This window comes from Stenella coeruleoalba, assembly GCF_951394435.1.
Source record: "Stenella coeruleoalba genome assembly, chromosome: 7".
In the NCBI taxonomy this organism is placed as follows: domain Eukaryota; kingdom Metazoa; phylum Chordata; class Mammalia; order Artiodactyla; family Delphinidae; genus Stenella; species Stenella coeruleoalba.
The window spans coordinates 92272868-92295426 of NC_137153.1; the positions used below are offsets into that span (position 1 = coordinate 92272868).

A 22559-nucleotide genomic window follows, 5' to 3' on the forward strand; every position below is an offset into this window, starting at 1 on the left:
TCTCAGCAATCTCTCCTTGATACTCATCCCTCCTCATACTGCATGTTCTCCCTGGGTGATTTCCTATTTAACTGCTGAGCACTTCAGATTGATATCTCCAACTCAGGCATATCTCCTGTGACCAGATTCTATCTCCCCCTGAACACAAGACAAGTATCTCCAATTTAACATATCCAAAACCAAATTCTTCACCTTCTGAGACATTCTCTTTTATACAAACTTTTTATCTCAATGAATGTTGTCCATCCGGCAAGTTTCCTGAGTCAAAACCTGGGAATCATGCTAGGTTTCTCTTTCTTCTTCCAGCTACATCTAAATAATCCCAAAGACTTGAAGAAAACCCCGAAGATAATTATATGAATTTTCCTAACTTTCAGTTTCAATAAGAATATGGTGGCTGCTTAGTTCTAAATCTTCCCTTCTCCTGAAAATCAGTAAATTACAAATGGGAAACAACAACAAAAACAAACAAACACACTTTCAGTGACCTAAAAGACATATAAGTCTAACAAATTATGAATATTTACTCTCAGAAAGAGACAGCCCCACTAGAAGAGGGATGGCTTTGAGAAGGTTAAACTCCAGGTGAGGCAGAGAGGGAAATTTCAGAAATAGAGAGGGGGAACCCATATGTAACAACTCAGAAAGCCAATGCGGTGGACACAGTGATGCTGTGATCCTCCTACGGGAATAAAGGATTTACAATCCAGCTGCTGGAAGTACTGCTGGGAGATAAATCTTACCTGTCAGTCTTCTTCAGGGATTACCTCAGCTGAATAAAGCCACCTCACTCAAGGTATACCCGGCCACAACGGGTACTTTCAAAACAACAGAAAATAACAAGTGTGGGTGAGGATGTGGAGATGTTGAAACAATTGTGCGTTGATAGTGGAAGCATAAAATGATGTAGTCACAGTGGAAAACAGTATGATGGTTCCTCAAAAAATTAAACATAGAATTACAATATGATCTAGCAGTTCCACTTATATACCCAAAAGAATTGAAAAGAGGGACTCACATATTTATACACCAACATTCATAGCAGCATTATTCACAATAGCCAAAATGTCACATGAACCCAAATGTCCATTGATGGATGAATGGATAAACAAAATTTTGGTATACATACATACAGTGGAATATTATTCAGTCTTAAAAAGGAAGAAAATTCTGACACATGGTTACAGTATAAATGAATCTTGAAGGTAAAACAAGCTGGGCACAAAAGGACACACATTGTGTGTTTCCACTTATATAAAGAGTAGTTAAATTCATAGAAACAGAAAGATGGTTACCAGAGATTGGGGCAATGGGAAATGGGGACTTATTGTTTAATGGGCTTTGAGTTTCAATTAGGAAAAACTTCTGGAGATGGATAATTGTGATGGTAGCATAACAATATGAATGTACTTAAAACCACTGTATAATTCAGCATATATTCACCTAAAAATGGTTAAAGTGACAATTTTATGTTTTGTCTATTTGCCACAATAAAAAAAAAAAAGCCAGAATGTTCTATAAAGTTTTGTTTGTATAATTTCAAAAATTAAATAAAATTAATGTGGAATTCATTTGTTTTAACTCTGGCAACATTAATATGCCAGAACTGAGATTTTTTCTTTTACTTTGTTATATTTTTTAGACTTTATCATATAGTTTAATTTAAATCTTAAATGTTTCTGATTTTTCTGCTATATAAAATGCAAAAAAGTATATATACATGTATAAAGAATTTATTTGGATTGAAAATATCCACTATAATATAGAAAGATATAATATACTAAATATCAATAAAAATCCAGGTTGTCTTTTAAAAAAAATTGCCAGGAACAATGTAATACCCAGGATAGAGCAACTAGCTTTTAAAGAAGAGATAATTTCTGTCCTAATTAAACTACTATAGGAAAAAAGGAAAACTTTTTAATTCTTTTTATGAAACACGTACAACATTGATATAATACCTGACCAAAAACACCCCACAAAAAAAGTTTGATTTTATTTATTGTTAATTAACAATACATCATGACTGAGTTTTAGTCTACAAATGTAAAGATGATTCAATACTAGAAAAATAATTCATCATATTAATAGATCTACAGAGAAAACCATATAATTTTTTCTAGCAATGCTGAAAAAACACTTAAAAAATCCCAAACCTTCCTGGTTTAAAAGAAAAATACATAAAATATAAATCAAGGATATATAGGAGGCCAAACACCAACATTCTTCCTAAAGTCCAAAACAGGAAACAAGAAAAATTATACTGATTATACTCATTACGATAACTATTATTGCATATTGCATATATAACTAATATATATAGCATGTAACATATATAACTAATACATAGCAAAACTCATAGGGGGTATTAGCCATTGCAATTACATGATTATTATAATTAAAGGAGTGAGGTATTCTGATTGGCCAGGTCTCAGAAATGTGAAAACTTCTGTGACTGAGAGAGGAGGGAGGCTAACAGCCTCACACATATTGAATGGAATAATTTCACTCTAAACAGAGAGGGTATCAGAAAGCAGATAAAATAATAAGAGTTTAGGCAGATAAAACTGAAGTGTCCTCATGTTGCTTCTATTACTCTATTTATTGGCTCCCCATCATACCTACAAAATGATTCAAAATACTTTTGTACTGCTTCATTTTCACCTTAATTATCCATCAATCTCCTCTACTTCGATCCATTGCAATTCAGTAGCTCAGGAATATCGGGCCTGTGACGTGCCCTTTAGAGAACATACCTCCAATTTGACCTTGGACAAAGTAATTGGCATTGCTCCATACCCATGGTCATCAGACTATGCCCTGCAAACCAAATCCAGCCTACAACCCTTTTTTTCTGCTGCCCAGAACTAAGAAGATTTTTGTTTTTTTGTTTTGCGGTATGCGGTCCTCTCACTGTTGTGGCCTCTCCCGTTGCGGAGCACAGGCTCCGGACGCGCAGGCTCAGCGGCCATGGCTCACGGGCCCAGCTGCTCCGCGGCATGTGGAATCTTCCCGGACCGGGTCACGAACCCCTGTCCCCTGCATAGGCAGGCGGACTCTCAACCACTGCGCCACCAGGGAAGCCCCTAAGAATGGTTTTTACATTTGTAAACACTTGGAAAAAAATAGAAAATTATTTATGAACATTGGTGTTCATAAATAAAATTTAACTGGAACACAGACACAGTCACTCATTACATCCTATCTAAGGAATTCAGCTATTTGTAGTGAGGTAGATGGACCTAGAGTCTGTCATACAGAGTGAGATAAGTCAGAAAGAGAAAAACAAATACTGTATGCTAACACATATATATGGAATCTGGGGTGGACAGAAATAAAACGCAGACATAGAGAATGGACTTGAGGATATGGGGAGGGGGAAGGGTAAGCTGGGACGAAGTGAGAGAGTGGCATGGACATACATACTCTACCAAATGTAAAATAGATAGCTAGTGGGAAGCAGCTGCTTCACATGGGGAGACCAGCTCCATGCTTTGTGACCACCTAGAGGGGTGGGATAGGGAGGGTGGGAGGGAGACGCAAGAGGGAGGAGATACATGTATATGTATAGCTGATTCACTGTTATACAGCAGAAACTCACCATTGTAAAGCAATTATACTCCAATAAAGATGATAAAAAAAGTGAATATACACACACACACAAAAAGAGTAGAAAACCATAAAAAAAAATAAAAAAGAATCCACCTGCCAACGCAGGGGACACATGTTCAAGCACTAATCCTGGAAGATCCCACATGCCGCAGAGCAGCTAAGCCTGTGTGCCAGAACTACTGAGCCTGTGCTATAGAGGTCGCGAGCCACAACTACTGAAGCCCACGTGCTTAGAGTCTGTGCCTGGCAGTGAGAGAAGCCACCGCAATGAGAGGCCAGCGCACCACCACAAAGAGTAGCCCCTGCTCGCCACAACTACAGAAAACCCGCGCACAGCAATGAAGACCCAATGCAGCCAAAAATAAATAAAATAAATAAATTTAAAAATAAAGAAGAAATCACTCATCAGCACCTGATTCTATTCATGATTGTTTTACAAGCGAGGGGATTCTATGGTTCAATTTTGGTAATTTTTTTCCCTAAGAATTGCTGTAATTGTAAACTGAAATATTTTAGAGCAGGCAGCGCTCTAAGTTTATATTTCTAAAAACATAAACGCCTCAGTTTATGATATTAGATTAAGAGAAAGCCATTTTTCCCTTTCCAAAGTCAAAGCATACCATTCGCAGTCCTCCTGCCTTCTCTTGCCATAACTTCCTTCTTACGAGAAGAGGTCAAAAGCATTGTTCCATGAAAATCAAGTGGAGGCTGGTAAAGCATCCTATTCCTTCTGTATTTCCAGAAATATTTGCTCTTCTCAGAGACAACTGGTCACAACTGGAATAAGGTGTTTCCTGAGAAACTTCTGGATCTCCTTCCAAGAACGTTCTTGTGCAGCTACATGTGGGATCACCTCTCCTCCCCAGTGCATGAAGAGGTGGAGATTGGAGATCCTCCAGGCACAGCACAGTGGGGAGTAGGGGGGCTCTATCAGGTGGCCTACCCCTGGGTAAGACAGCAGGGTCCAGTCGTTCTTCCCATGTCTCCTCAGCTGTTCTGTGGCTTGCTCTGCATATACTTTGCTATTGACATTCATATCTTCTTCTCCCACAATGAAGAGGAAATGTCCCTGGGCCTTTTCAATGGGGAGAAAAAATGTCTCACTGGCTTCAGCTCTAGTATCCTCAAAAATGTGCTGTAACTCTACTAATCCTAAGGTACTGATGGATAGTGAATGAGGAGAGAATGGCCAGAGCTGATTTATGTGACCACGATATACCTGTGGAATGTCAAGAATAAAGTTGGGCCCGTTAATAAGCGCGGCAGCTGTGACTTGCTTTAGTGAATAGCCATGGAGAGTCCAGTCTCTGCTGTTTTGGACATGGAGACTACCCCAATACCCAGGCTAAGGACGTGTAAAAAACAAAAACCCCAATTAAATACAATCCGGAGACCAGAAGGGGGAGCTCTCACACCCTGCAACAACAGCAGAGCCCAAAAGGTAGAAAGACTGCTCTTCTTTCCAGGCAAGAACTCAGCCAGTGAAAAGCCTTGGGCTCTTTGTTTACCGTAAGTCCTCCCATCTTCCTTTTCCCCTCCAGAAAATCCTTCTCCTTCCCTTGCTGTGCAGGGACTTGCACATGCTTCACCATGGTTTCAGACCCCAAACTGCAATCTCAGCTGATCCTGAATAACTCCATCTTTGCTGGACAAATATCTGGCATTCTATTTGTTTTAGGGCAACATTTGGTGGCTCATACAAGGACCAGAGGAGACCCCCAAAGGTTCTAGGGCTGGCGAGCAAAGAGTTGCAGTATCCATGGTTGAGCCCTTTATTGCTCACTGCTTCTCTTGCTGACCCTGGAGTTTGAGGGTACATCTTTCTCCTGGATTCGAGCCCTTGTGGTCTGTAGAAAGAGAATGCGGTCTGCCATATCAGTAGACAAAAGATGTTGTGGCCATCAAGCCATCAGTCATTTACAGCTGCACCTGCCCACCCCCAACCCCCCACGGAGAGCCCTGAGGAAACTTGGGATGGAAACAAAGAGGATGCTGGCTTTAGATAGCTGAGGTGCATATCAAAGGAATGATTTCAGTGAGCCCAGACTCTTGCATCTTCCTGTACATAGAAAAGCACTAAATTCATTAACTTGAGATGTCTGGTTTTATTTAATTAATAGTAATCTTTTGATGTACCAGGTTTTTGTTGCAAAACTCCTACATATCCTGGCTTCTCCCTTACCTCTTCAGAGCAGTCCCTCAGAGCTATCTGAGAGACTGCTCCTGGGCTTAAGCCCTCAGTTTGTCTGTCACAAAAACATAATTCTCAAATTTGAGGTTGTGCTTTTCTTCTTATTTTCATTTTTTTTTTTTTCAGTTGACACCTCTTTGCATTTGAAGCTCTTCAGGCTGTGTGCGGGATCTATTTTAAAGTTTCATTGTTTCTGGTTAAAGCCTTGCTCTGTATGCAAGTACTCTTTTGACACTTCAATCTGATTCTGAGATCAGACAGTTTCAACTGAAACTGGCTGAGAAGCTGTCAGCTGAGTTCCTTCAGGTACAGGGGCTGTTTCACTGAAACGCAGTCAGTTCAGCCATCAGCCCTTCCTTTGGAATAGGAGCTGTTCCATGGGAACTAGCTGAGAAGCCTTTGGCCTGCCTCCTCCAGGACCAAGCTGTTCCCTTAGAACTGGCTGGTATTAGGCCTGCAGACACTGCGAATGCAAGCTGTTTAAATTGAGCTGTAAATTGTTTAAGCTGTTGGAAAATTATTCTTTTACTCTAGAGAAAAATCTCTGAGAAAAGGGATCCCAGTTATATAAATATTTTGAGAGCACACCCCCTCCCCTGCACTGAGACTCTATCCAATTTTATATTTAAAAACCTTGGTTCTTCCTCATGCACATTTCTAATTAAATGGACTGATCTGACCACAGGCAATTTAGAATATCAATGGCCATTATGGGTAATTTTGAAATCCCTGAACTTAATTTTCTTAAAACCAAATTGGATTACAAGAGCTCAAAAATCTTCAGAACTGAATGGGATGTCCATTCTGACTGGTATTTTGAGGTGATGGAATAAAATTTACATTTTGAGTCCAGACAAGAAAATTTAAGCATAACATAGTCCCTGTCTGTACTGGGCCCTCCCTATGTGCAATGTGCACCTGATTATACATTAACCAAATTGCCTCAAAGCAGGAATGCCTGCTTGACCATAAAGATCAACATTTTCCCTTCTTCATACACCAGCAATGTAACTCCTTGAAAGATAACATTCTTTTTTTTTTTTAATTTTTTTAACATCTTTATTGGAGTATAGTTGGTTTACAATGGTTAGTTTCTGCTTTATAACAAAGTGAATCAGCTATACATATACATATGTCCCCATATCTCCTCCCTCTTGCATCTCCCTCCCAACCTCCCTATCCCACCCCTCTAGCTGGTCACAAAGCACAGAGCTGGTCTTCCCATGTGATGCAGCGGCTTCCCACTAGCTACCTATTTTACATTTGGTAGTATATATAAGTCCAGGCCACTCTCTCACTTCGTCCCAGCTTACCTTCCCCCTCCCCATATCCTCAAGTCCATTCTCTATGTCTGAGTCTTTATTTCTGTCCACCCCTAGGTTCTTCAAAACCACTTTTTTTTTTTTAGATTCCACATATATGTGTTAGCATACAATATTTGTTTTTCTCTTTATGACTTGCTTCACTCTGCATGACAGACTCTAGGTCCATCCACCTCATTAAATATAGCTGAATTTTGTTTCTTTTTATGGTTGAGTAATATTCCATTGTATATATGTGACACATCTTCTTTATCCATTCAACTGTTGATGGACACTTAGGTTGCTTCCATGTCCTGGCTATTATAAATAGCACTGCAATAAACATTGTGGTACATGACTCTTTGAATTACAGTTTTCTCAGGGTATATGCCCAGTAGTGGGATTGCTGTGTCATACGGTAGCTCTATTTTTAGTTTTTTAAGGAACCTCCATACTGTTCTCCATAGTGGCTGTATCAATTTACATTCCCACCAACAGTGCAAGGGTTCCCTTTTCTCCACATCCTCTCCAGCATTTATTGTTTCTAGATTTTTTGATGATGGACATTCTACTGGTGTGAGGTGATACCCCATTGTAGTTTTGATTTGCATTTCTCTAATGATTAGTGATGCTGAGCATCCTTTCATGTGTTTGTTGGCAATCAGTATATCTTCTTTGGAAAAATGTCTATTTAGGTCTTCTACCCATTTTTGGATTGGGTTGTTTGGTTTCTTGATATTGAGCTTCATGAGCTGCTTGTAAATTTTGGAGATTAATCCTTTGTCAGTTGCTTCATTTGCAAATATTTCCTCCCATTCTGAGGGTCCTTTTCATCTTCTTTATGGTTTCCTTTGCTGTGCAAAAGCTTTTAAGATTCATTAGATCCCATTTATTTTTGTTTCTACTTCCATTTCTCTAAGAGGTGGGTCAAAAAGGATCTTGCTGTGATTTATGTCATAGAGTGTTCTACCTATGTTTTCCTCTAAGAGTTTTATAGTGTATGGTCTTATATTTAGGTCTTTAATCCATTTTGAGTTTATTTTTGTTTGTGTTAGGGAGTGTTCTAATTTCATAGTTTTACATGTACCTGTACAGTTTTCCCAGCACCACTTATTGAAGAGGCTGTCTTTTCTCCACTATATATTCTTGCCTCCTTTATCAAAGATAAGGTGACCATATGTGTGTGGGTTTATCTCTGGGCTTTCTATCCTGTTCCATTGATCTATATTTCTGCTTTTGTGCCAGTACCATACTGTCTTGATTACTGTAGCTTTGTAGTATAGTCTGAAGTCAGGGAGTCTGATTCCTCCAGCTCGCTCTTTCTCAAGATTCCTTTGGCTATTTGGGGGTCTTTTGTGTTTCCATACAAATTGTGAAATTTTTTGTTGTAGTTCTGTGAAAAATGCCATTGGTAGTTTGATAGGGATTGCATTGAATCTGTAGATTGCTTTGGGTAGTAGAATCATTTTCACAATGTTGATTCTTCCAATCCAAGAACATGGTATATCTCTCCATCTGTTGGTATCATCTTTAATTTCTTTCATCAGTGTCTTATAGTTTTCTGCATACAGGTCTTTTTTCTCCTTAGGCAGGTTTATTCCTAGGTATTTTATTCTTTTTGTTGCAGTGGTAAATGGGAGTGTTTCCTTAATTTCTCTTTCAGATTTTTCATCATTAGTGTATAAGAATGCAAGAGATTTCTGTGCATTAATTTTGTATCCTGCAACTTTACCAAATTCATTGATTAGCTCTAGTAGTTTTCTGGTAGCATCTTTAGGATTCTCTATGAATAGTGTCATGTCATCTGCAAACAGTGACAGCTTTACTTTTTTTGCGATTTGGATTCCCTTATTTCTTTTTCTTCTCTGATTGCTGTGGCTAAAACTTCCAAAACTATGTTGAATAATAGTGGTGAGAGTGGGCAACCTTGTCTTGTTTCTGATCTTAGTGGAAATGGTGTCAGTTTTTGGACTATATATCTTTGGTGAACTTTACATAAAACATCAGTGTGCCATTTTGATGTATGATCTTTTGTTTTGAGAATGTATATAACTGTGCCTTTGACTTCTAAACAAGTGGAACAGTCCTCAAAAGGAACAGTCCTTTTCCTTTCTGAAAGACTGTCCCCTGGGTTAAAATCCTCAGGTTGGCTTGAATAAAATTCTCTATTTCTCCTTAAGATCAACTGTTGATTAATTTTTCATCCATAGTGACTTCCTAACATTATCAGGAGTCTACAATTGCCTCTCTGCAAAATAAGGTTTTAAGATTAACTGAGGCAAATGAATTATTTAAAAAGATAAAATGGCTCCTGAAGCCTCAAACTCTTCTTTGGCTTCATCTCAGCCTTTGCCTCTGATGCCGTCTTGTCTCCCTCCCTCACTCATGCCCAGACTCTGCCCCGGGCACCATTTTCCTCCTTCCCTTCAAAGCTACCTACACCTCCTCTATACCCTCAATTTATTCATATGAATTCTCTTACCAAATACCCTTTTTCTCTGAAACTCTCCCCATACCCTTTTTCTCTGAACTTATCAGAGCCAGTCCCTTTAAAACTAAGCCTTCTGAGGATGCAAAGCCTTTATTTTTTATATTTCCTGAACTAAAGCTGAACTGTGAGCCATAGTCAAAGATTTTCCCAAAGTAACCGAAAATCCTCATAGGTTTGGTAAGTAATTTAATATAGTCATTCAAACTTATAAACCTGGTTGTTCTAACGTATATCTACTAGTTCATATGTTTGTCGGTGAACGCCAGGCCCAGCATTAGATGAAAACTCCTAATTGGGAAAATCCTGAAAGTTCCCCCCGATGGAGAAAATTTTCACACATTGAGGTATGGAGAAGTCATCTCGGCTTATACATTGTTCAGCTTGAACTTTGTGTGAACTAAAACAGCCTGTCAAACACACACAACACATCTGCTTTTTTTTTTTTTTTTTCAATTTAAGAAAATGTAATGGGATGTGGAGAATATAGTAGTAGTTGGAGGGGGGAGGGCTGCTAGCTTGCCCTTTTTACAATGTGTACAACTGCATTAAGATTTTATAACAAGAGTGGCATTTATGCTTCTTAAAACTACCTTCTATAGTGGAGTATAATACAGAAAAAAAGACACTTCAACAAGAGAAATATGGAATGAATCATAAATCCACTTGATGACAAAGGAAATCAAAATGCTTAAGGAAAACACAACTACATCAAATACTACCATGCACTAAAATTAATCTGACAAACTATGTACACTTCTAGTAATTTTTTTCAAACAATGGTAAAAGATGTGAAACTCTAATTCAGTAGGAACAGATCAATCTCTATTTTGCCTGAGTTTCAAACTTTCTGACAGCATCAACTATTCCACTATATTAGAAACAGCAAGCAGTCTTACGTACTGCATCCATACATCATGGACTTTCTTGCAATAAAATGTTTTTGTGTTTTTAACTTATCGTAAACAAACTCACAACCAGGAGGGGAAAAAAAAACAACACTTTTTCCAACTCCCATGTTCTGAATGGGGTTTTAGATAAAGAATCAATGTTTGCCAAAGAGAACAAGAATCTCTGTAAGCATTAAAGCGTCGATGATATAGAAGCCCTTTGTATACATCCCAGTTTTTATCACCAGGTTATTTTATTTTAGATGACCTACACTATGGCTCAGAAATATGTTAACTTTTAACAGGACTCATGACCTAACTCACTAATTACTTCTATCTGTTTAGTCACTTGAACAATCCATGTTTTCATCTTGGCTTCAATCAAGTCTTATAATTTTGTCGTTTTATTTTTACAGCAGTATTGAATGTCCTATAAGTACCTCTCCCAGTTCTATCTGGAAGCCAGTATTAGAGAACAAGCAACAACAAACTTACTGACTACATACCCCAGGCTTCTCCAATAATACTTAAACCCCTCAGCCAAGAATGTCTTTTTATGGCAGATCTGGCCTGGGGAGATGGTGATGGACCTGTTCTCTAACAGTCCTATCAAAGCAAGGCCCTAAGGGACAACAGACATAAGGAAAGTCAAGTTAATTATTCTTACATCTGTCCACTCTCTCTTGGGTCATCAACGCTCAGGTTCTACAGGCACACTCAATAACCTAAGGTGTCAAAGGGAGTTCCCACGAGAACTAGCCCAACAGTTATCTGTCTTACTTGCCCGTAACTGACTAGGCTCTCCAGGTAATTATAAATGCAATAGTATTCTTAACACACAAGAACTTCCTCTTTGACTCAGAAGAGTAAGGAAACATGTACAATATAAGTGTGTAAAGCAATAAATTCTAATAAATGTTGCAAAAAATGCTGTTATTGTAACACCAATCAGCTCAAACTAACTTTCTAAAAAAATTTTTTTTAGGATAGGCTGGCTAACATTCAAAAATTGCCCATATAAGTTCTTAGCTTACATTCTATTTAAACATTTCTAGAGCAAGTAGTAACTAGAATAGACAAAAAACAGACAATATATCTGGACCTAAACCTAAATGTGAAATTGGGTCCACAGGCACACTCTTAACCATTTTTCCAAAGAAATATGTTTAAACGGCTTTACCATGCAGAGCTATGGCTTCCCGGAAGGGTTGCAAATCAGTCTCTACAGATGAGCTAGTTTCCGTTGAAGTAGCTCGGTTAGGGGACACTACAGTCAGTCTTGGGGGAGCTCTAGAGTTTCGCGGTGGAGGAACTTTTCCACACAGGAAGCTGATCAAATCTTCTCTACGAATAGTTCTTCTGCGCTTTTTAACCCAAGCCAACACATCTTTATTGCGTCGCTGATAGCCAATCTGAATTCCAATATCAAAACTTCGCTGATGGGTATCCACGCTTTCTTTGTAAAGGTTGGTGACGGCAGTGGCTGCATTTTGGAAGGGAATCCAAAGAGAAAGTCCTGGCTGCTGACACACTCGGTCTTTGTAGAGCTGGGCCACGGCGGTGGCCGAGTTCTGGAAGAGGTGCCACAGCTTCTGCTGCTTGTGCTCGGGCTGTGCGGCCGCCGCCGCCTCCTCCTGCAGCTCAGGGGTCAACCGCTCGTCCTGCTCGACCTCGGCCAGGCACTGCCGCTCCCACTTGGAAAACCAGTGCTCGGGCCCGTGCTCCTGGATCTCGGCCTCGCCCTCCTCCTTCCGCTCCTCCATCCTCCACAGCCTCCCGCGGCCCCGCAGCCGCCGCGGCCGCGTCCTGCTCAGGCGGGGCCCCCGCGGGAGCGTCGTCGTCGACCGGCCCGGCGGCGGGGCCCAGCGGCCTGCGGCGGCTCCTCACGGCGGCCCAGGCCTCCTGCACCCCGACGGCCTGCGAGCCCCGCCCCGCGGCCCCGCGCTGCCCGGGACGACCCCCGACCCGGTGCTCCCCACCCCCGGCCCCTGCCGAAGTGCGCTGCGGACCGGATGAACACCGCCGCCTCTCACCTCGCCGGCCTGAGCACGTCTACCGCCCCGCCATGGCGCCGCGGCCTCCCTAGGCCCACCGCCGACGGCTCCGCGCAGCCCTGCGTGCGCCGCCGAGACTACCCCGAAGACTGAGGAACGTAGTCGTCGCTGACGCCGTCGTCGACGCCTCCGCGGTTGCTGGTCCCCGCCCACATGCTGACGGGGAAGCACCGCCCACCCGGCTCCCCTGCCCGGTTGGGGCGCGCCGGATCCGAGGGCTTCTATTGGTCCAATCCGACCGGTTCCGCTTGCCGGCCTCTAAACGCAGCGCCGTGATTGGCTCATCAGCGTGTCCGTCTGACGTAACCAAAGAGCGAGGGGAAGGGAGTGAAAGCAAGGGTGAAGACGGGGAAGGAGGGGGAGGAGCTGACAGTGGTTGCATCCGAGCCAACCTAAGGCCGGGGGGGGGGGGGGGGGCGGGGGGGGGCACAACACATCTGCTTTAACCATTAAAGTAAAGAATGTCTGTTTTGAAGATAAGGATAAAAAAACTCCCTTCTTACGACATCCATATTAACACTCCCTGAAAGAAAAGGTTCACTTCCCAGACACCAGGGTCCTGTTGTCTCACTCTCTATATACTAAACCTGTCTCTTTTGGACACTTGAAGAATATACCCCTGTCGTGTTTGATGTATGTTCTTTGCTCTGATAAGGTATATGACTATGCTAAAAACCGTGCTTCAACTGAGCAGTTTCTTAGAGTTATCTGAGAGGCTGTCTCCTGGGCTACAGTCCTCAGTTTGGCAAATAAAATTCTTTTCTATTCCTATTACAGATTGTTATTGATTATTTCCATCAACACCTAAGAGTAAAACACGGAGACCAACCTGATAACTTACATATGATCAAGCTTGGGCAATTGCTAGGTGACTTTTTCAAAACCTGTTGATTGGAACAAAATTCAGGCTTTTACATGAAAACCTGATGAATCTGCTCATGACTATTACAATCGACTTCAGATTATTTTTAAAGAAAATTCTGATCTTCTTTTAGAGGTTGATTCCACTCAGATAGCTTTAAACTTTATATTTATTAATGGGCTGAACCAGGACCATTCCCTTCTAGTAAAAAGAACCAGGATGGGATGGGAAACTAGAGTTTTCCACTCCAGAGTCTAGTGAATCTGGCAAACCAGCTGTCTCTCACTCTAAATGAGTCACCTCAATGAAAAACCACTGAAATTCTTAATCTTCAACTCCAGCCAATGAAGTTCCCTAAATGAAACCAAAACCCCCCCAGTTTGCCACAAAGAGCTATTGTCACAAAGAGCCAGGATGTCAGAAAAAAGATTGTTACAAATTTAAGCATTTTAGGCACCTTCTGCCCTCTAACCAGTCTTTCCAATGTCCTCTGAATTCTCAACAATGGGGTTCGGGTGGACTACAGGGGCTCTTCCTAATCTTCCCACTTAATAGAATTGGAGAAACAGTTCTCCAGATTGGGGATGAATCTCTTCCAGCCCTAACTGACAATGGAACCACAATCTTGGTGCCACTACTACAAAGCAGTCCCTGCCTTGGAGTACTAGAACAGTTCAAACAGTGGGATCTCTAATGAACCCCAAGAGCTTCCTATCTCTGAACCTATTCCCTTTTGTTTAGGCCCTTTGAGAGATACACACCCTTTTCTCCTTAGTTCCTCTGCCCTTATCCATTTATTAGATCAAGACTTCTTAAAGAAGTATGCATGGCAGAGTTTCTTTATCCCAAAGGGGGGAAATAATTCTAGATTTGACAATAGTCATCAAAGTAACCAATCATGTAAATTAAATCACCCTTTGACATCTTTAATTGCTTCAGCTCTGACAGTCCTAGAGCTGATTCTGAAAACTCTGATTATTTGTCCCTATTGAATCAGCTACCACCCTCCTACGGACCAAATCTCCACCTGATATCGGCAAAATTTACAGCATGCCTCCCATCACGATTCAGATAAGTCCCTCAAAACCTCTTCCCAGAATTAATCAATACCCTATAAGTAAAGAAGCTCTTCAAGGCATGAAGCCCATAATAGAAGATTACAGGTCTCAAGACACCATTATCCCTGTACTAATCTTTCTAATACTTCTATTTAACCTGTGAGAAAACCTAAGGACCCAGTATGGAGGTTCATTCAGTACCTCCAAGTAATAACACTGTTATCCCTCGACCCCCTGTTGTTCCTAACCCTCATATGTTACTAACATTCATTCTCACTGGAAGTGAATTCTTTACTGTAATTGATTTATGCAGTGCATTCGCTAGTATTCCAGTTGACCAAGCCAGCCAATAACTTTTGCCTTCACTTGGGAAGAAAAACAATTCACTTGGACACTAATGCCTCAGGTTTAACTGATTCCTTATTTCTCAAATCCTGAAGGCTGATCTGGATGATATGAATTACCCTAGAGGTTCTATTTTGTTGCAATATGTGGATGATTTGCTTCTTTGTTCTACTTCTCAAGCCTCCTCATAGGAAGACAGCATCCACTTGCTAAAGCTTTTAGCCTCAAAGGGACATAAAATTACCAAAGAAAAACTGCAGTTTGTCCAAACCCAGGTTTAGGGCATCTGATATCAGAACAAGAACTACACTTATATCCAGATAAACTTTATAGTGTCCTAAGTTTCCCAAAACCCCAAACTAAACACTATCTGTGACTATTTCTTGGGTTAGTTGGTTATGCTGAAATGAGATCCCAAATTTCTCTCTTATGGCCAAACCTCTGTATGTTTTATTCAAGAAAAACAACACCAGTGAAATTTAATGGGAAAAATCAGACGACGTAGATTTCAAGGCCTTAAAGGAGAGTTGGAAGAACCCACCTGCCCTGGGGGATCCCAATTATCAGATTTCCTTTTTCCTTTTTGTATATGAAAAAGGAAATACCCTTGGGGTACTCATCCCATAACACAGGGACCACCATTGACCCATAGGGTATTATAGCCAGCAACTGGACGCTGTAATATGGGAATACCTGCCTTGCCTTAGAGTCATTAGGCCCCACCTCTTTCAGTTAAAACCACTGAGAGAGACAGGAGAAGATGGCAGAAGAGTAGGACACGGAGATCACCTTCCTCCCCACAGATACATCAGAAATACATCTACACGTGGAACAGCTCCTACAGAACACCTAATGAACACTGGCAGAAGACCTCAGACCTCCCAAAAGGCAAGAAACTCCCCACGTACCTGGGTAGGGCAAAAGAAAAAACAGAAAAAAGAATAGGGACTGGACCTGCACCAGTGGGAGGGAGCTGTGAAGGAGGAAAGGTTTCCACACACTAGAAGCCCCTTCGCGGGTGGAGACTGAAGGGGATGGAGGAGGGAAGCTTCAGAGCCACGGAGGAGAGCGCAGCAGGGGTGTGGAGGGCCAGGCGGAGAGATTCCTGCACAGAGGATCGGTGCCACCCAGCACTCACCATCCCGAGAAGCTAGTCTGCTCACCTGCAGGGACGGGCAGCGGCTGGAAGCTGAGGCTCGGGCTTTGGAGCTTGGATCCCAGGGAGAGGACTAAGGTTGGCGGCGTGAACACAGACTGAAGGGGGCTAGTGCGCCACGGCTAGCTGGGAGAGAGTCCGGGAAAAAGTCTGGACCTGCCGAAGAGACAATACACTTTTTCTTGACTCTTTGTTTCCCGGTGCGCGAGGAGAGAGGATTAAGAGCGCTGCTTAAAGGAGCTCCAGAGACAGGCGCGAGCCGCGGCTATCAGCGTGGACTCCAGAGACGGGCATGAGATGCTAAGGCTGCTGTGGCAGCCACCAAGAAGCCTGTGTGCGAGCACAGGTCACTATCCCCACCTCCCCTCCCGAGAGCCCGCGCAGCCCGCCACTGCCAGGGTCCCAGGATCCAGGGACAACTTCTCCGGGAGAACGCATGGCGCACCGGCTTCTGCCACCGCAGGCTCGCCCCACATCCGTACCCTTCCCTCCCCCTGGCCTGAGTGAGCCAGAGCCACCGAATCAACAGCTCCTTTAACCCTGTCCTGTCTGAGCAAAGATCAGACGCCCTCAGGTGACCTACACGCAGAGGCGGGGCCAAATCCAAAGCTGAACCCCGGCAGGTGTTCGCACAGAGAAGAGAAAGGGAAATTTCTCCCAGCAGCCTCAAAGCAGTGGATTAAAGCTCCACAATCAACATGATGTACCCTGCCTCTGTGGAATACCTGAATAGACAACGAATCATCCCAAATTGAGGACATGGACTTTGGGAGCAAGATATATTATTTTTTCCCCTTTTCCTCTTTTGGTGAGTGTATATGTGCATGGTTCTGTGCGATATTTTGTCTGTATAGCTTTGCTTTCACCATTTGTCCCAGGGTATTGTCCGTCCGTTTTTTTTTTCTCTTTATTTAGAAAATTTTTTCCTTAATAATTGTTTTTTATTTTAATAACTTTATTTTATTTTATCTTACTTTATTTTAGTTTATCCTCTTCCTTTCTTCCTTTCTATTTTTTCTCCCTTTTATTCTGAGCCGTGTGGAGGACAGTCTCTTGGTGCTCCAGCCAGGCGTCAGGGCTGTGCCACTGAGGTGGGAGAGCCAACCGCAGGACACTGGTCCAGAAGAGACCTCCCAGCTCCACGTAATATCAAATGGTGAAAATCTCCCAGAGATCTCCATCTCAACACCAACAGCCAGCTTCACTCAACAACCAGCAAGCTCCAGTGCTGGACACCCTATGACAAACAACTAGCAAGACAGGAACACAGCCCCATCCATTAGCAGAGAGGCTGCCTAAAATCATAGTAAGGCTAGACACCCCAAAACACACCACCAGACGTGGACCTACCCACTAGAAAAACAAGATCCAGCCTCATCCACCAGAACACAGGCACTAGTCCCATCCACCAGGAAACCTACACAACTCACTGAACCAACCTTAGCCACTGAGGACAGACACCAAAAATAATGGGAACTACGAACCTGCAGCCTGTGAAAAGCAGACCCCAAACACAGTAAGATAAGCAAAATGAAAACACAGAAAAACACACAGCAGATGAAGGAGCAAGGCAAAAACCCACCACACCTAAAAAATGAAGAGGAAGCAGGCAGTCTACCTGAAAAAGAATTCAGAATAATGATAGTAAAGATGATCCAAAATCTTGGAAATAGAATAGACAAAATGCAAGAAATGTTTAACAAGGACCTAGAAGAACTAAAGAGGAAACAAGCAATGATGAACAACAAATAAATGAAATTAAAATACTCTAGAATGGATCAATAGCAGAATAACTGAGGCAGAAGAACGGATAAGTGACCTGGAAGATAAAATAGTGGAAATAACTACTGTAGAGCAGAATAAAGAAAAAAGAATGAAAAGAACTGAGGACAGTCTCAGAGACCTCTGGGACAATTAAACACACCAACATTCAAATTATAGGGGTCCCATAAGAAGAAGAGGAAAAGAAAGGGACTGAGAAAATATTTGAAGAGATTATAGTTGAAAACTTCCCTAAAATGGGAAAGGAAATAGTCAATCAACTCCAGGAAGCACAGAGAGTCCCATACAGGATAAATCCAAGGAGAAACACACCAAGACACATATTAATCAAACTATCAAAAATTAAATACAAAGAAAACATATTAAAAGCAGCAAGGGAAAAACAACAAATAACGCATAAGGGAATCCCCATAAGCTTAACAGCTGATCTTTCAGCAGAAACTCTGCAAGCCACAAGGGAGTGGCAGGACATATTTAAAGTGATGAAGGAGAAAAACCTACAACCAAGATAACTCTACCCTGCAAGGATCTCATTCAGATTTGATGGAGAAATTAAAACCATTGCAGACAAGCAAGAGCTGAGAGAGTTCAGCACCACCAAACCAGCTTTACAACAAATGCTAAAGGAACTTCTCTAGGCAAGAAACACATGAGAAGGAAAAGACCTACAATAACAAGCCCAAAACAATTAAGAAAATGGGAATAGGAACATACATATCGATAATTACCTTAAATGTAAATGGATTAAATGCTCCCACCAAAAGACACAGACTGGCTGAATGGATACAAAAACAAGACCCGTATATATGCTGTCTATAAGAGACCCATTTCAGACCTAGGGACACATACAGACTGAAAGTGAGGGGATGGAAAAAGATATTCCATGCAAATGGAAATCTAAAGAAAGCTGGAGTAGCAATTCTCATATCAGACAAAATAGACTTTAAAATAAAGACTATTACAAGAGACAAACAAGGACACTACATAATGATCAAGGGATCAATCCAAGAAGAAGAGATAACAATTGTAAATATTTATGCACCCAACACAGGAGCACCTCAATACATAAGGCAAATACTAACAGCCATAAAAGGGGAAATCGACAGTAACACAATCATAGTAGGGGACTTTAACACCCCACTTTCACCAATGGACAGATCATCCAAAATGAAAATAAATCAGGAAACACAAGCTTTAAATGATACATTAAACAAGATGGACTTAATTTATATTTATAGGACATTCCATCCAAAAACAACAGAATACACATTTTTCTCAAGTGTGCATGGAACATTCTCCAGGATAGATCATATCTTGGGTCACAAATCAAGCCTTGGCAAATTTAAGAAATCTGAAATCTCATCAAGTATCTTTTTCGACCACAAAGCTATGAGACTAGAAATCAATTACAGGAAAAGATCTGTAAAAAATACAAACACATGGATGCTAAACAATACACTGCTTAATAACGAAGTGATCACTGCAGAAATCAAAGAGGAAATCAAAAAATTCCTAGAAACAAATGACAATGGAGATATGACGACCCAAAACCTATGGGATGCAGCAAAAGCAGTTCTAAGAGGGATGTTTATAGCAATACAATCCTACCTTAAGAAATAGGAAACATCTCAAATAAACAACCTAACCTTGCACCTAAGCAATTAGAGAAAGAAGAACAAAAAAAACCCAAAGTTAGCAGAAGCAAGGAAATGATAAAGATCAGAAATAAATGAAAAAGAAATGAAGGAAACAATAGCAAAGATCAATAAAACTAAAAGCTGGTTCTTTGAGAAGATAAAGAAAATTGAGAAACCATTAGCCAGACTCATCAAGAAAAAAAGGGAGAAGACTCAAATCAATAGAATTAGAAATAAAAGAGGAGAAGTAACAACTGACACTGCAGAAATACAAAGGATCATGAGAGATTACTACAGGCAACTCTATGCCAATAAAATGGACAACCTGGAAGAAACGGACAAATTCTTAGAAATGCACAACCTGCCGAGACTGAACCAGGAAGAAATAGAAAATATGAACAGACCAATCACAAGCACTCAAACTGAAACTGTGATTAAAAATCTTCCAACAAACAAAAGCCCAGGACCAGATGGCTTCACAGGCGAATTCTATCAAACACTTAGAGAAGAGCTAACACCTATCCTTCTCAAACTCTTCCAAAATATAGCAGAGGGAGGAACACTCACAAACTCATTCTATGAGGCCACCATCACCCTGATACCAAACCAGACAAAGATGCCACAAAGAAAGAAAACTACAGGCCAATATCACTGATGAACACAGATGCAAAAATCCTCAACAAAATACTAGCAAACAGAATCCAACAGCACATTAAAAGGATCATACACCATGATCAAGTGGGGTTTATGCCAGGAATGCAAGGATTCTTCAATATACACAAATCAATCAACGTGATACACCATATTAACAAATTGGAATACAACCCTATGATCATCTCAATAGATGCAGAGAAACCTTTCGACAAAATTCAACACCCATTTATGATTAAAACCCTCCAGAAAGTAGGCATAGGGAACTTTCCTCAACATAATAAAGGCCATATATGACAAACCCACAGCCAACATCGTCCTCAATGGTGAAAAACTGAAACCATTTCCACTAAGGTCAGGAAGAACACAAGGTTGCCCACTCTCACCACTATTATTCAACATAGTTTTGGAAGTTTTAGCCACAGCAATCAGAGAAGAAAAAGAAATAAAAGGAATCCAAATCAGAAAAGAAGTAAAGCTGTCACTGTTTGCACATGACATGATACTATACATAGAGAATCCTAAAGATGCTACCAGAAAACTACTAGTGCTAATCAATAAATTTGGTAAAGTAGCAGGATACAAAATTAATGCACAGAAATCTCTGGCATTCCTATACACTAATGATGAAAAATCTGAAAGTGAAATCAAGAAAACACTCCTATTTACCACTGCAACAAAAAGAATAAAATATCTAGGAATAAACCTACCTAAAGAGACAAAAGACCTTTATGCAGAAAATTATAAGACACTGATGAAAGAAATTAAAGATGATACAAACAGATGGAGAGATATACCATGTTCTTGAATTGGAAGAATCAACATTGTGAAAATGATTCTACTACCAAAAGCAATCTACAGATTCAGTGCAATCCCTATCAAACTACCACTGGCATTCTTCACAGAACTAGAACAAAAAAATTTCACAATTTGTATGGAAACACAAAAGACACTGAATAGCCAAAGCAATCCTGAGAACAAAAAATGGAGCTGGAGGAATAAGGCTCCCTGACTTCAGACTATACTACAAAGCTACAGTAATCAAGACAGTATGGTACTGGCACAAAAACAGAAATATAGATCAATGGAACAGGACAGAAAGCCCAGAGATAAACCCACGCATATATGGTCCTGTTATCTTTGATAAAGGAGGCAAGAATATACAGTGCAGAAAAGACAGCCTCTTCAATAAGTGGTGCTGCTAAAACAAGACAGGTACATGTAAAAGTATGAAATTAGAACACTCCCTAACACCATACATAAAAATAAACTCAAAATGGATTAAAGACCTAAATGTAAGGCCAAACACTATAAAACTCTTAGAGGAAAACATAGGCAGAATAATGTATGACATAAATCACAGCAAGATCCTTTTTGACCAACCTCCTAGAGAAATGGAAAGAAAAACAAAAATAAACAAATGGGACCTAATGAAACTTCAAAGCTTTTGCATAGCAAAGGAAACCATAAAGAAGATGAAAAGACAACCCTCAGAATGGGAGAATATATTTGCAAATGAAGCAACTGACAAAGGATTAATCTCCAAAATTTACAAGCAGCTCATGCAGCTCAATAACAAAAAAACAAACAACCCAATCCAAAAATGGGCAGAAGACCTAAATAGACATTTCTCCAAAGAAGATATACAGATTGCCAACAAACTAGTGAAAGAATGCTCAACATCATTAATCATTAGAGAAATGCAAATCAAAACTACAATGATATATCATCTCACACTGGTCAGAATCGCCATCATCAAAAAATCTAGAAACAATAAATGCTGGGGAGGGTGTGGAGAAAAGGGAACACTCTTGCACTGTTGGTGGGAATGTAAATTGATACAGCCACTATGGAGAACAGTATGGAGGTTCCTTAAAAAACTAAAAATAGAACTACTACATGACCCAGTAATCCCACTACTGGGCATATACCCTGAAAAAACCATAATTCAAAAAGAGTCATGTACCACAATGTTCATTGCAGCTCTATTTACAATAGCCAGGACATAGAAGCAACCTAAGTGTCCATCAAGAGATGAATGGATAAAGAAGATGTGTCACATATATACAATGGAATATTACTCAGCCATAAAAAGAAACGAAACTGAGTTATTTGTAGTGAGGTGGATGGACCTAGAGTCTGTTATACAGAGTGAAGTAAGTCAGAAAGAGAAAAACAAATACTGTATGCTAACACATATATGTGGAATCTAAGGGGAAAAAAAGGTCATGAAGAACCTAGGGGTAAGACGGGAATAAAGACACAGACCTACTAGAGCACGGGCTTGAGGATATGCGGAGGGAGAAGGGTAAGCTGTGACAAAGTGAGAGTGGCATGGACATATATACACTACCAAACGTAAAATAGATAGCTAGTGGGAAGTAGCAGCGTAGCACAGGGAGATCAGCTAGGTGGTTTGTGACCACCTAGAGGGGTGGGATAGGGAGGGTGGGAGGGAGGGAGACGCAAGAGGGAAGAGATATGGGAACATATGTATACGTATAACTGATTCACTTTGTTATAAAGCAGAAA

General features: G+C 40.8%; 3 protein-coding genes across 3 annotated transcripts in view; all 3 read right to left on the reverse strand.

Moving 5' to 3' along the window:
• The window catches only part of LOC307189378 (acyl-coenzyme A amino acid N-acyltransferase 2-like), a 55976-nt gene that overhangs the window by 27606 nt on the left and 5811 nt on the right, over positions 1-22559 (reverse strand). The window lies entirely within an intron of this gene.
• BAAT (bile acid-CoA:amino acid N-acyltransferase) overlaps positions 4370-22559 on the reverse strand; it is a gene marked incomplete at its 3' end in the record, with an annotated part of 48473 nt that continues 30283 nt past the window's right edge. Inside the window, 2 exon segments of the mRNA XM_079927416.1 lie at positions 4370-4896; positions 4899-4965. Of these exon segments, the coding sequence (XP_079783542.1) occupies positions 4370-4896; positions 4899-4965 (594 nt within the window).
• On the reverse strand, positions 8832-12384 carry LOC307189382 (HUWE1-associated protein modifying stress responses-like). Its single transcript, XM_079927417.1, has one exon. The coding sequence runs from the start codon at positions 12243-12245 to the stop codon at positions 11649-11651; it is 597 nt and encodes a 198-aa protein (XP_079783543.1). The 5' UTR covers positions 12246-12384; the 3' UTR covers positions 8832-11648.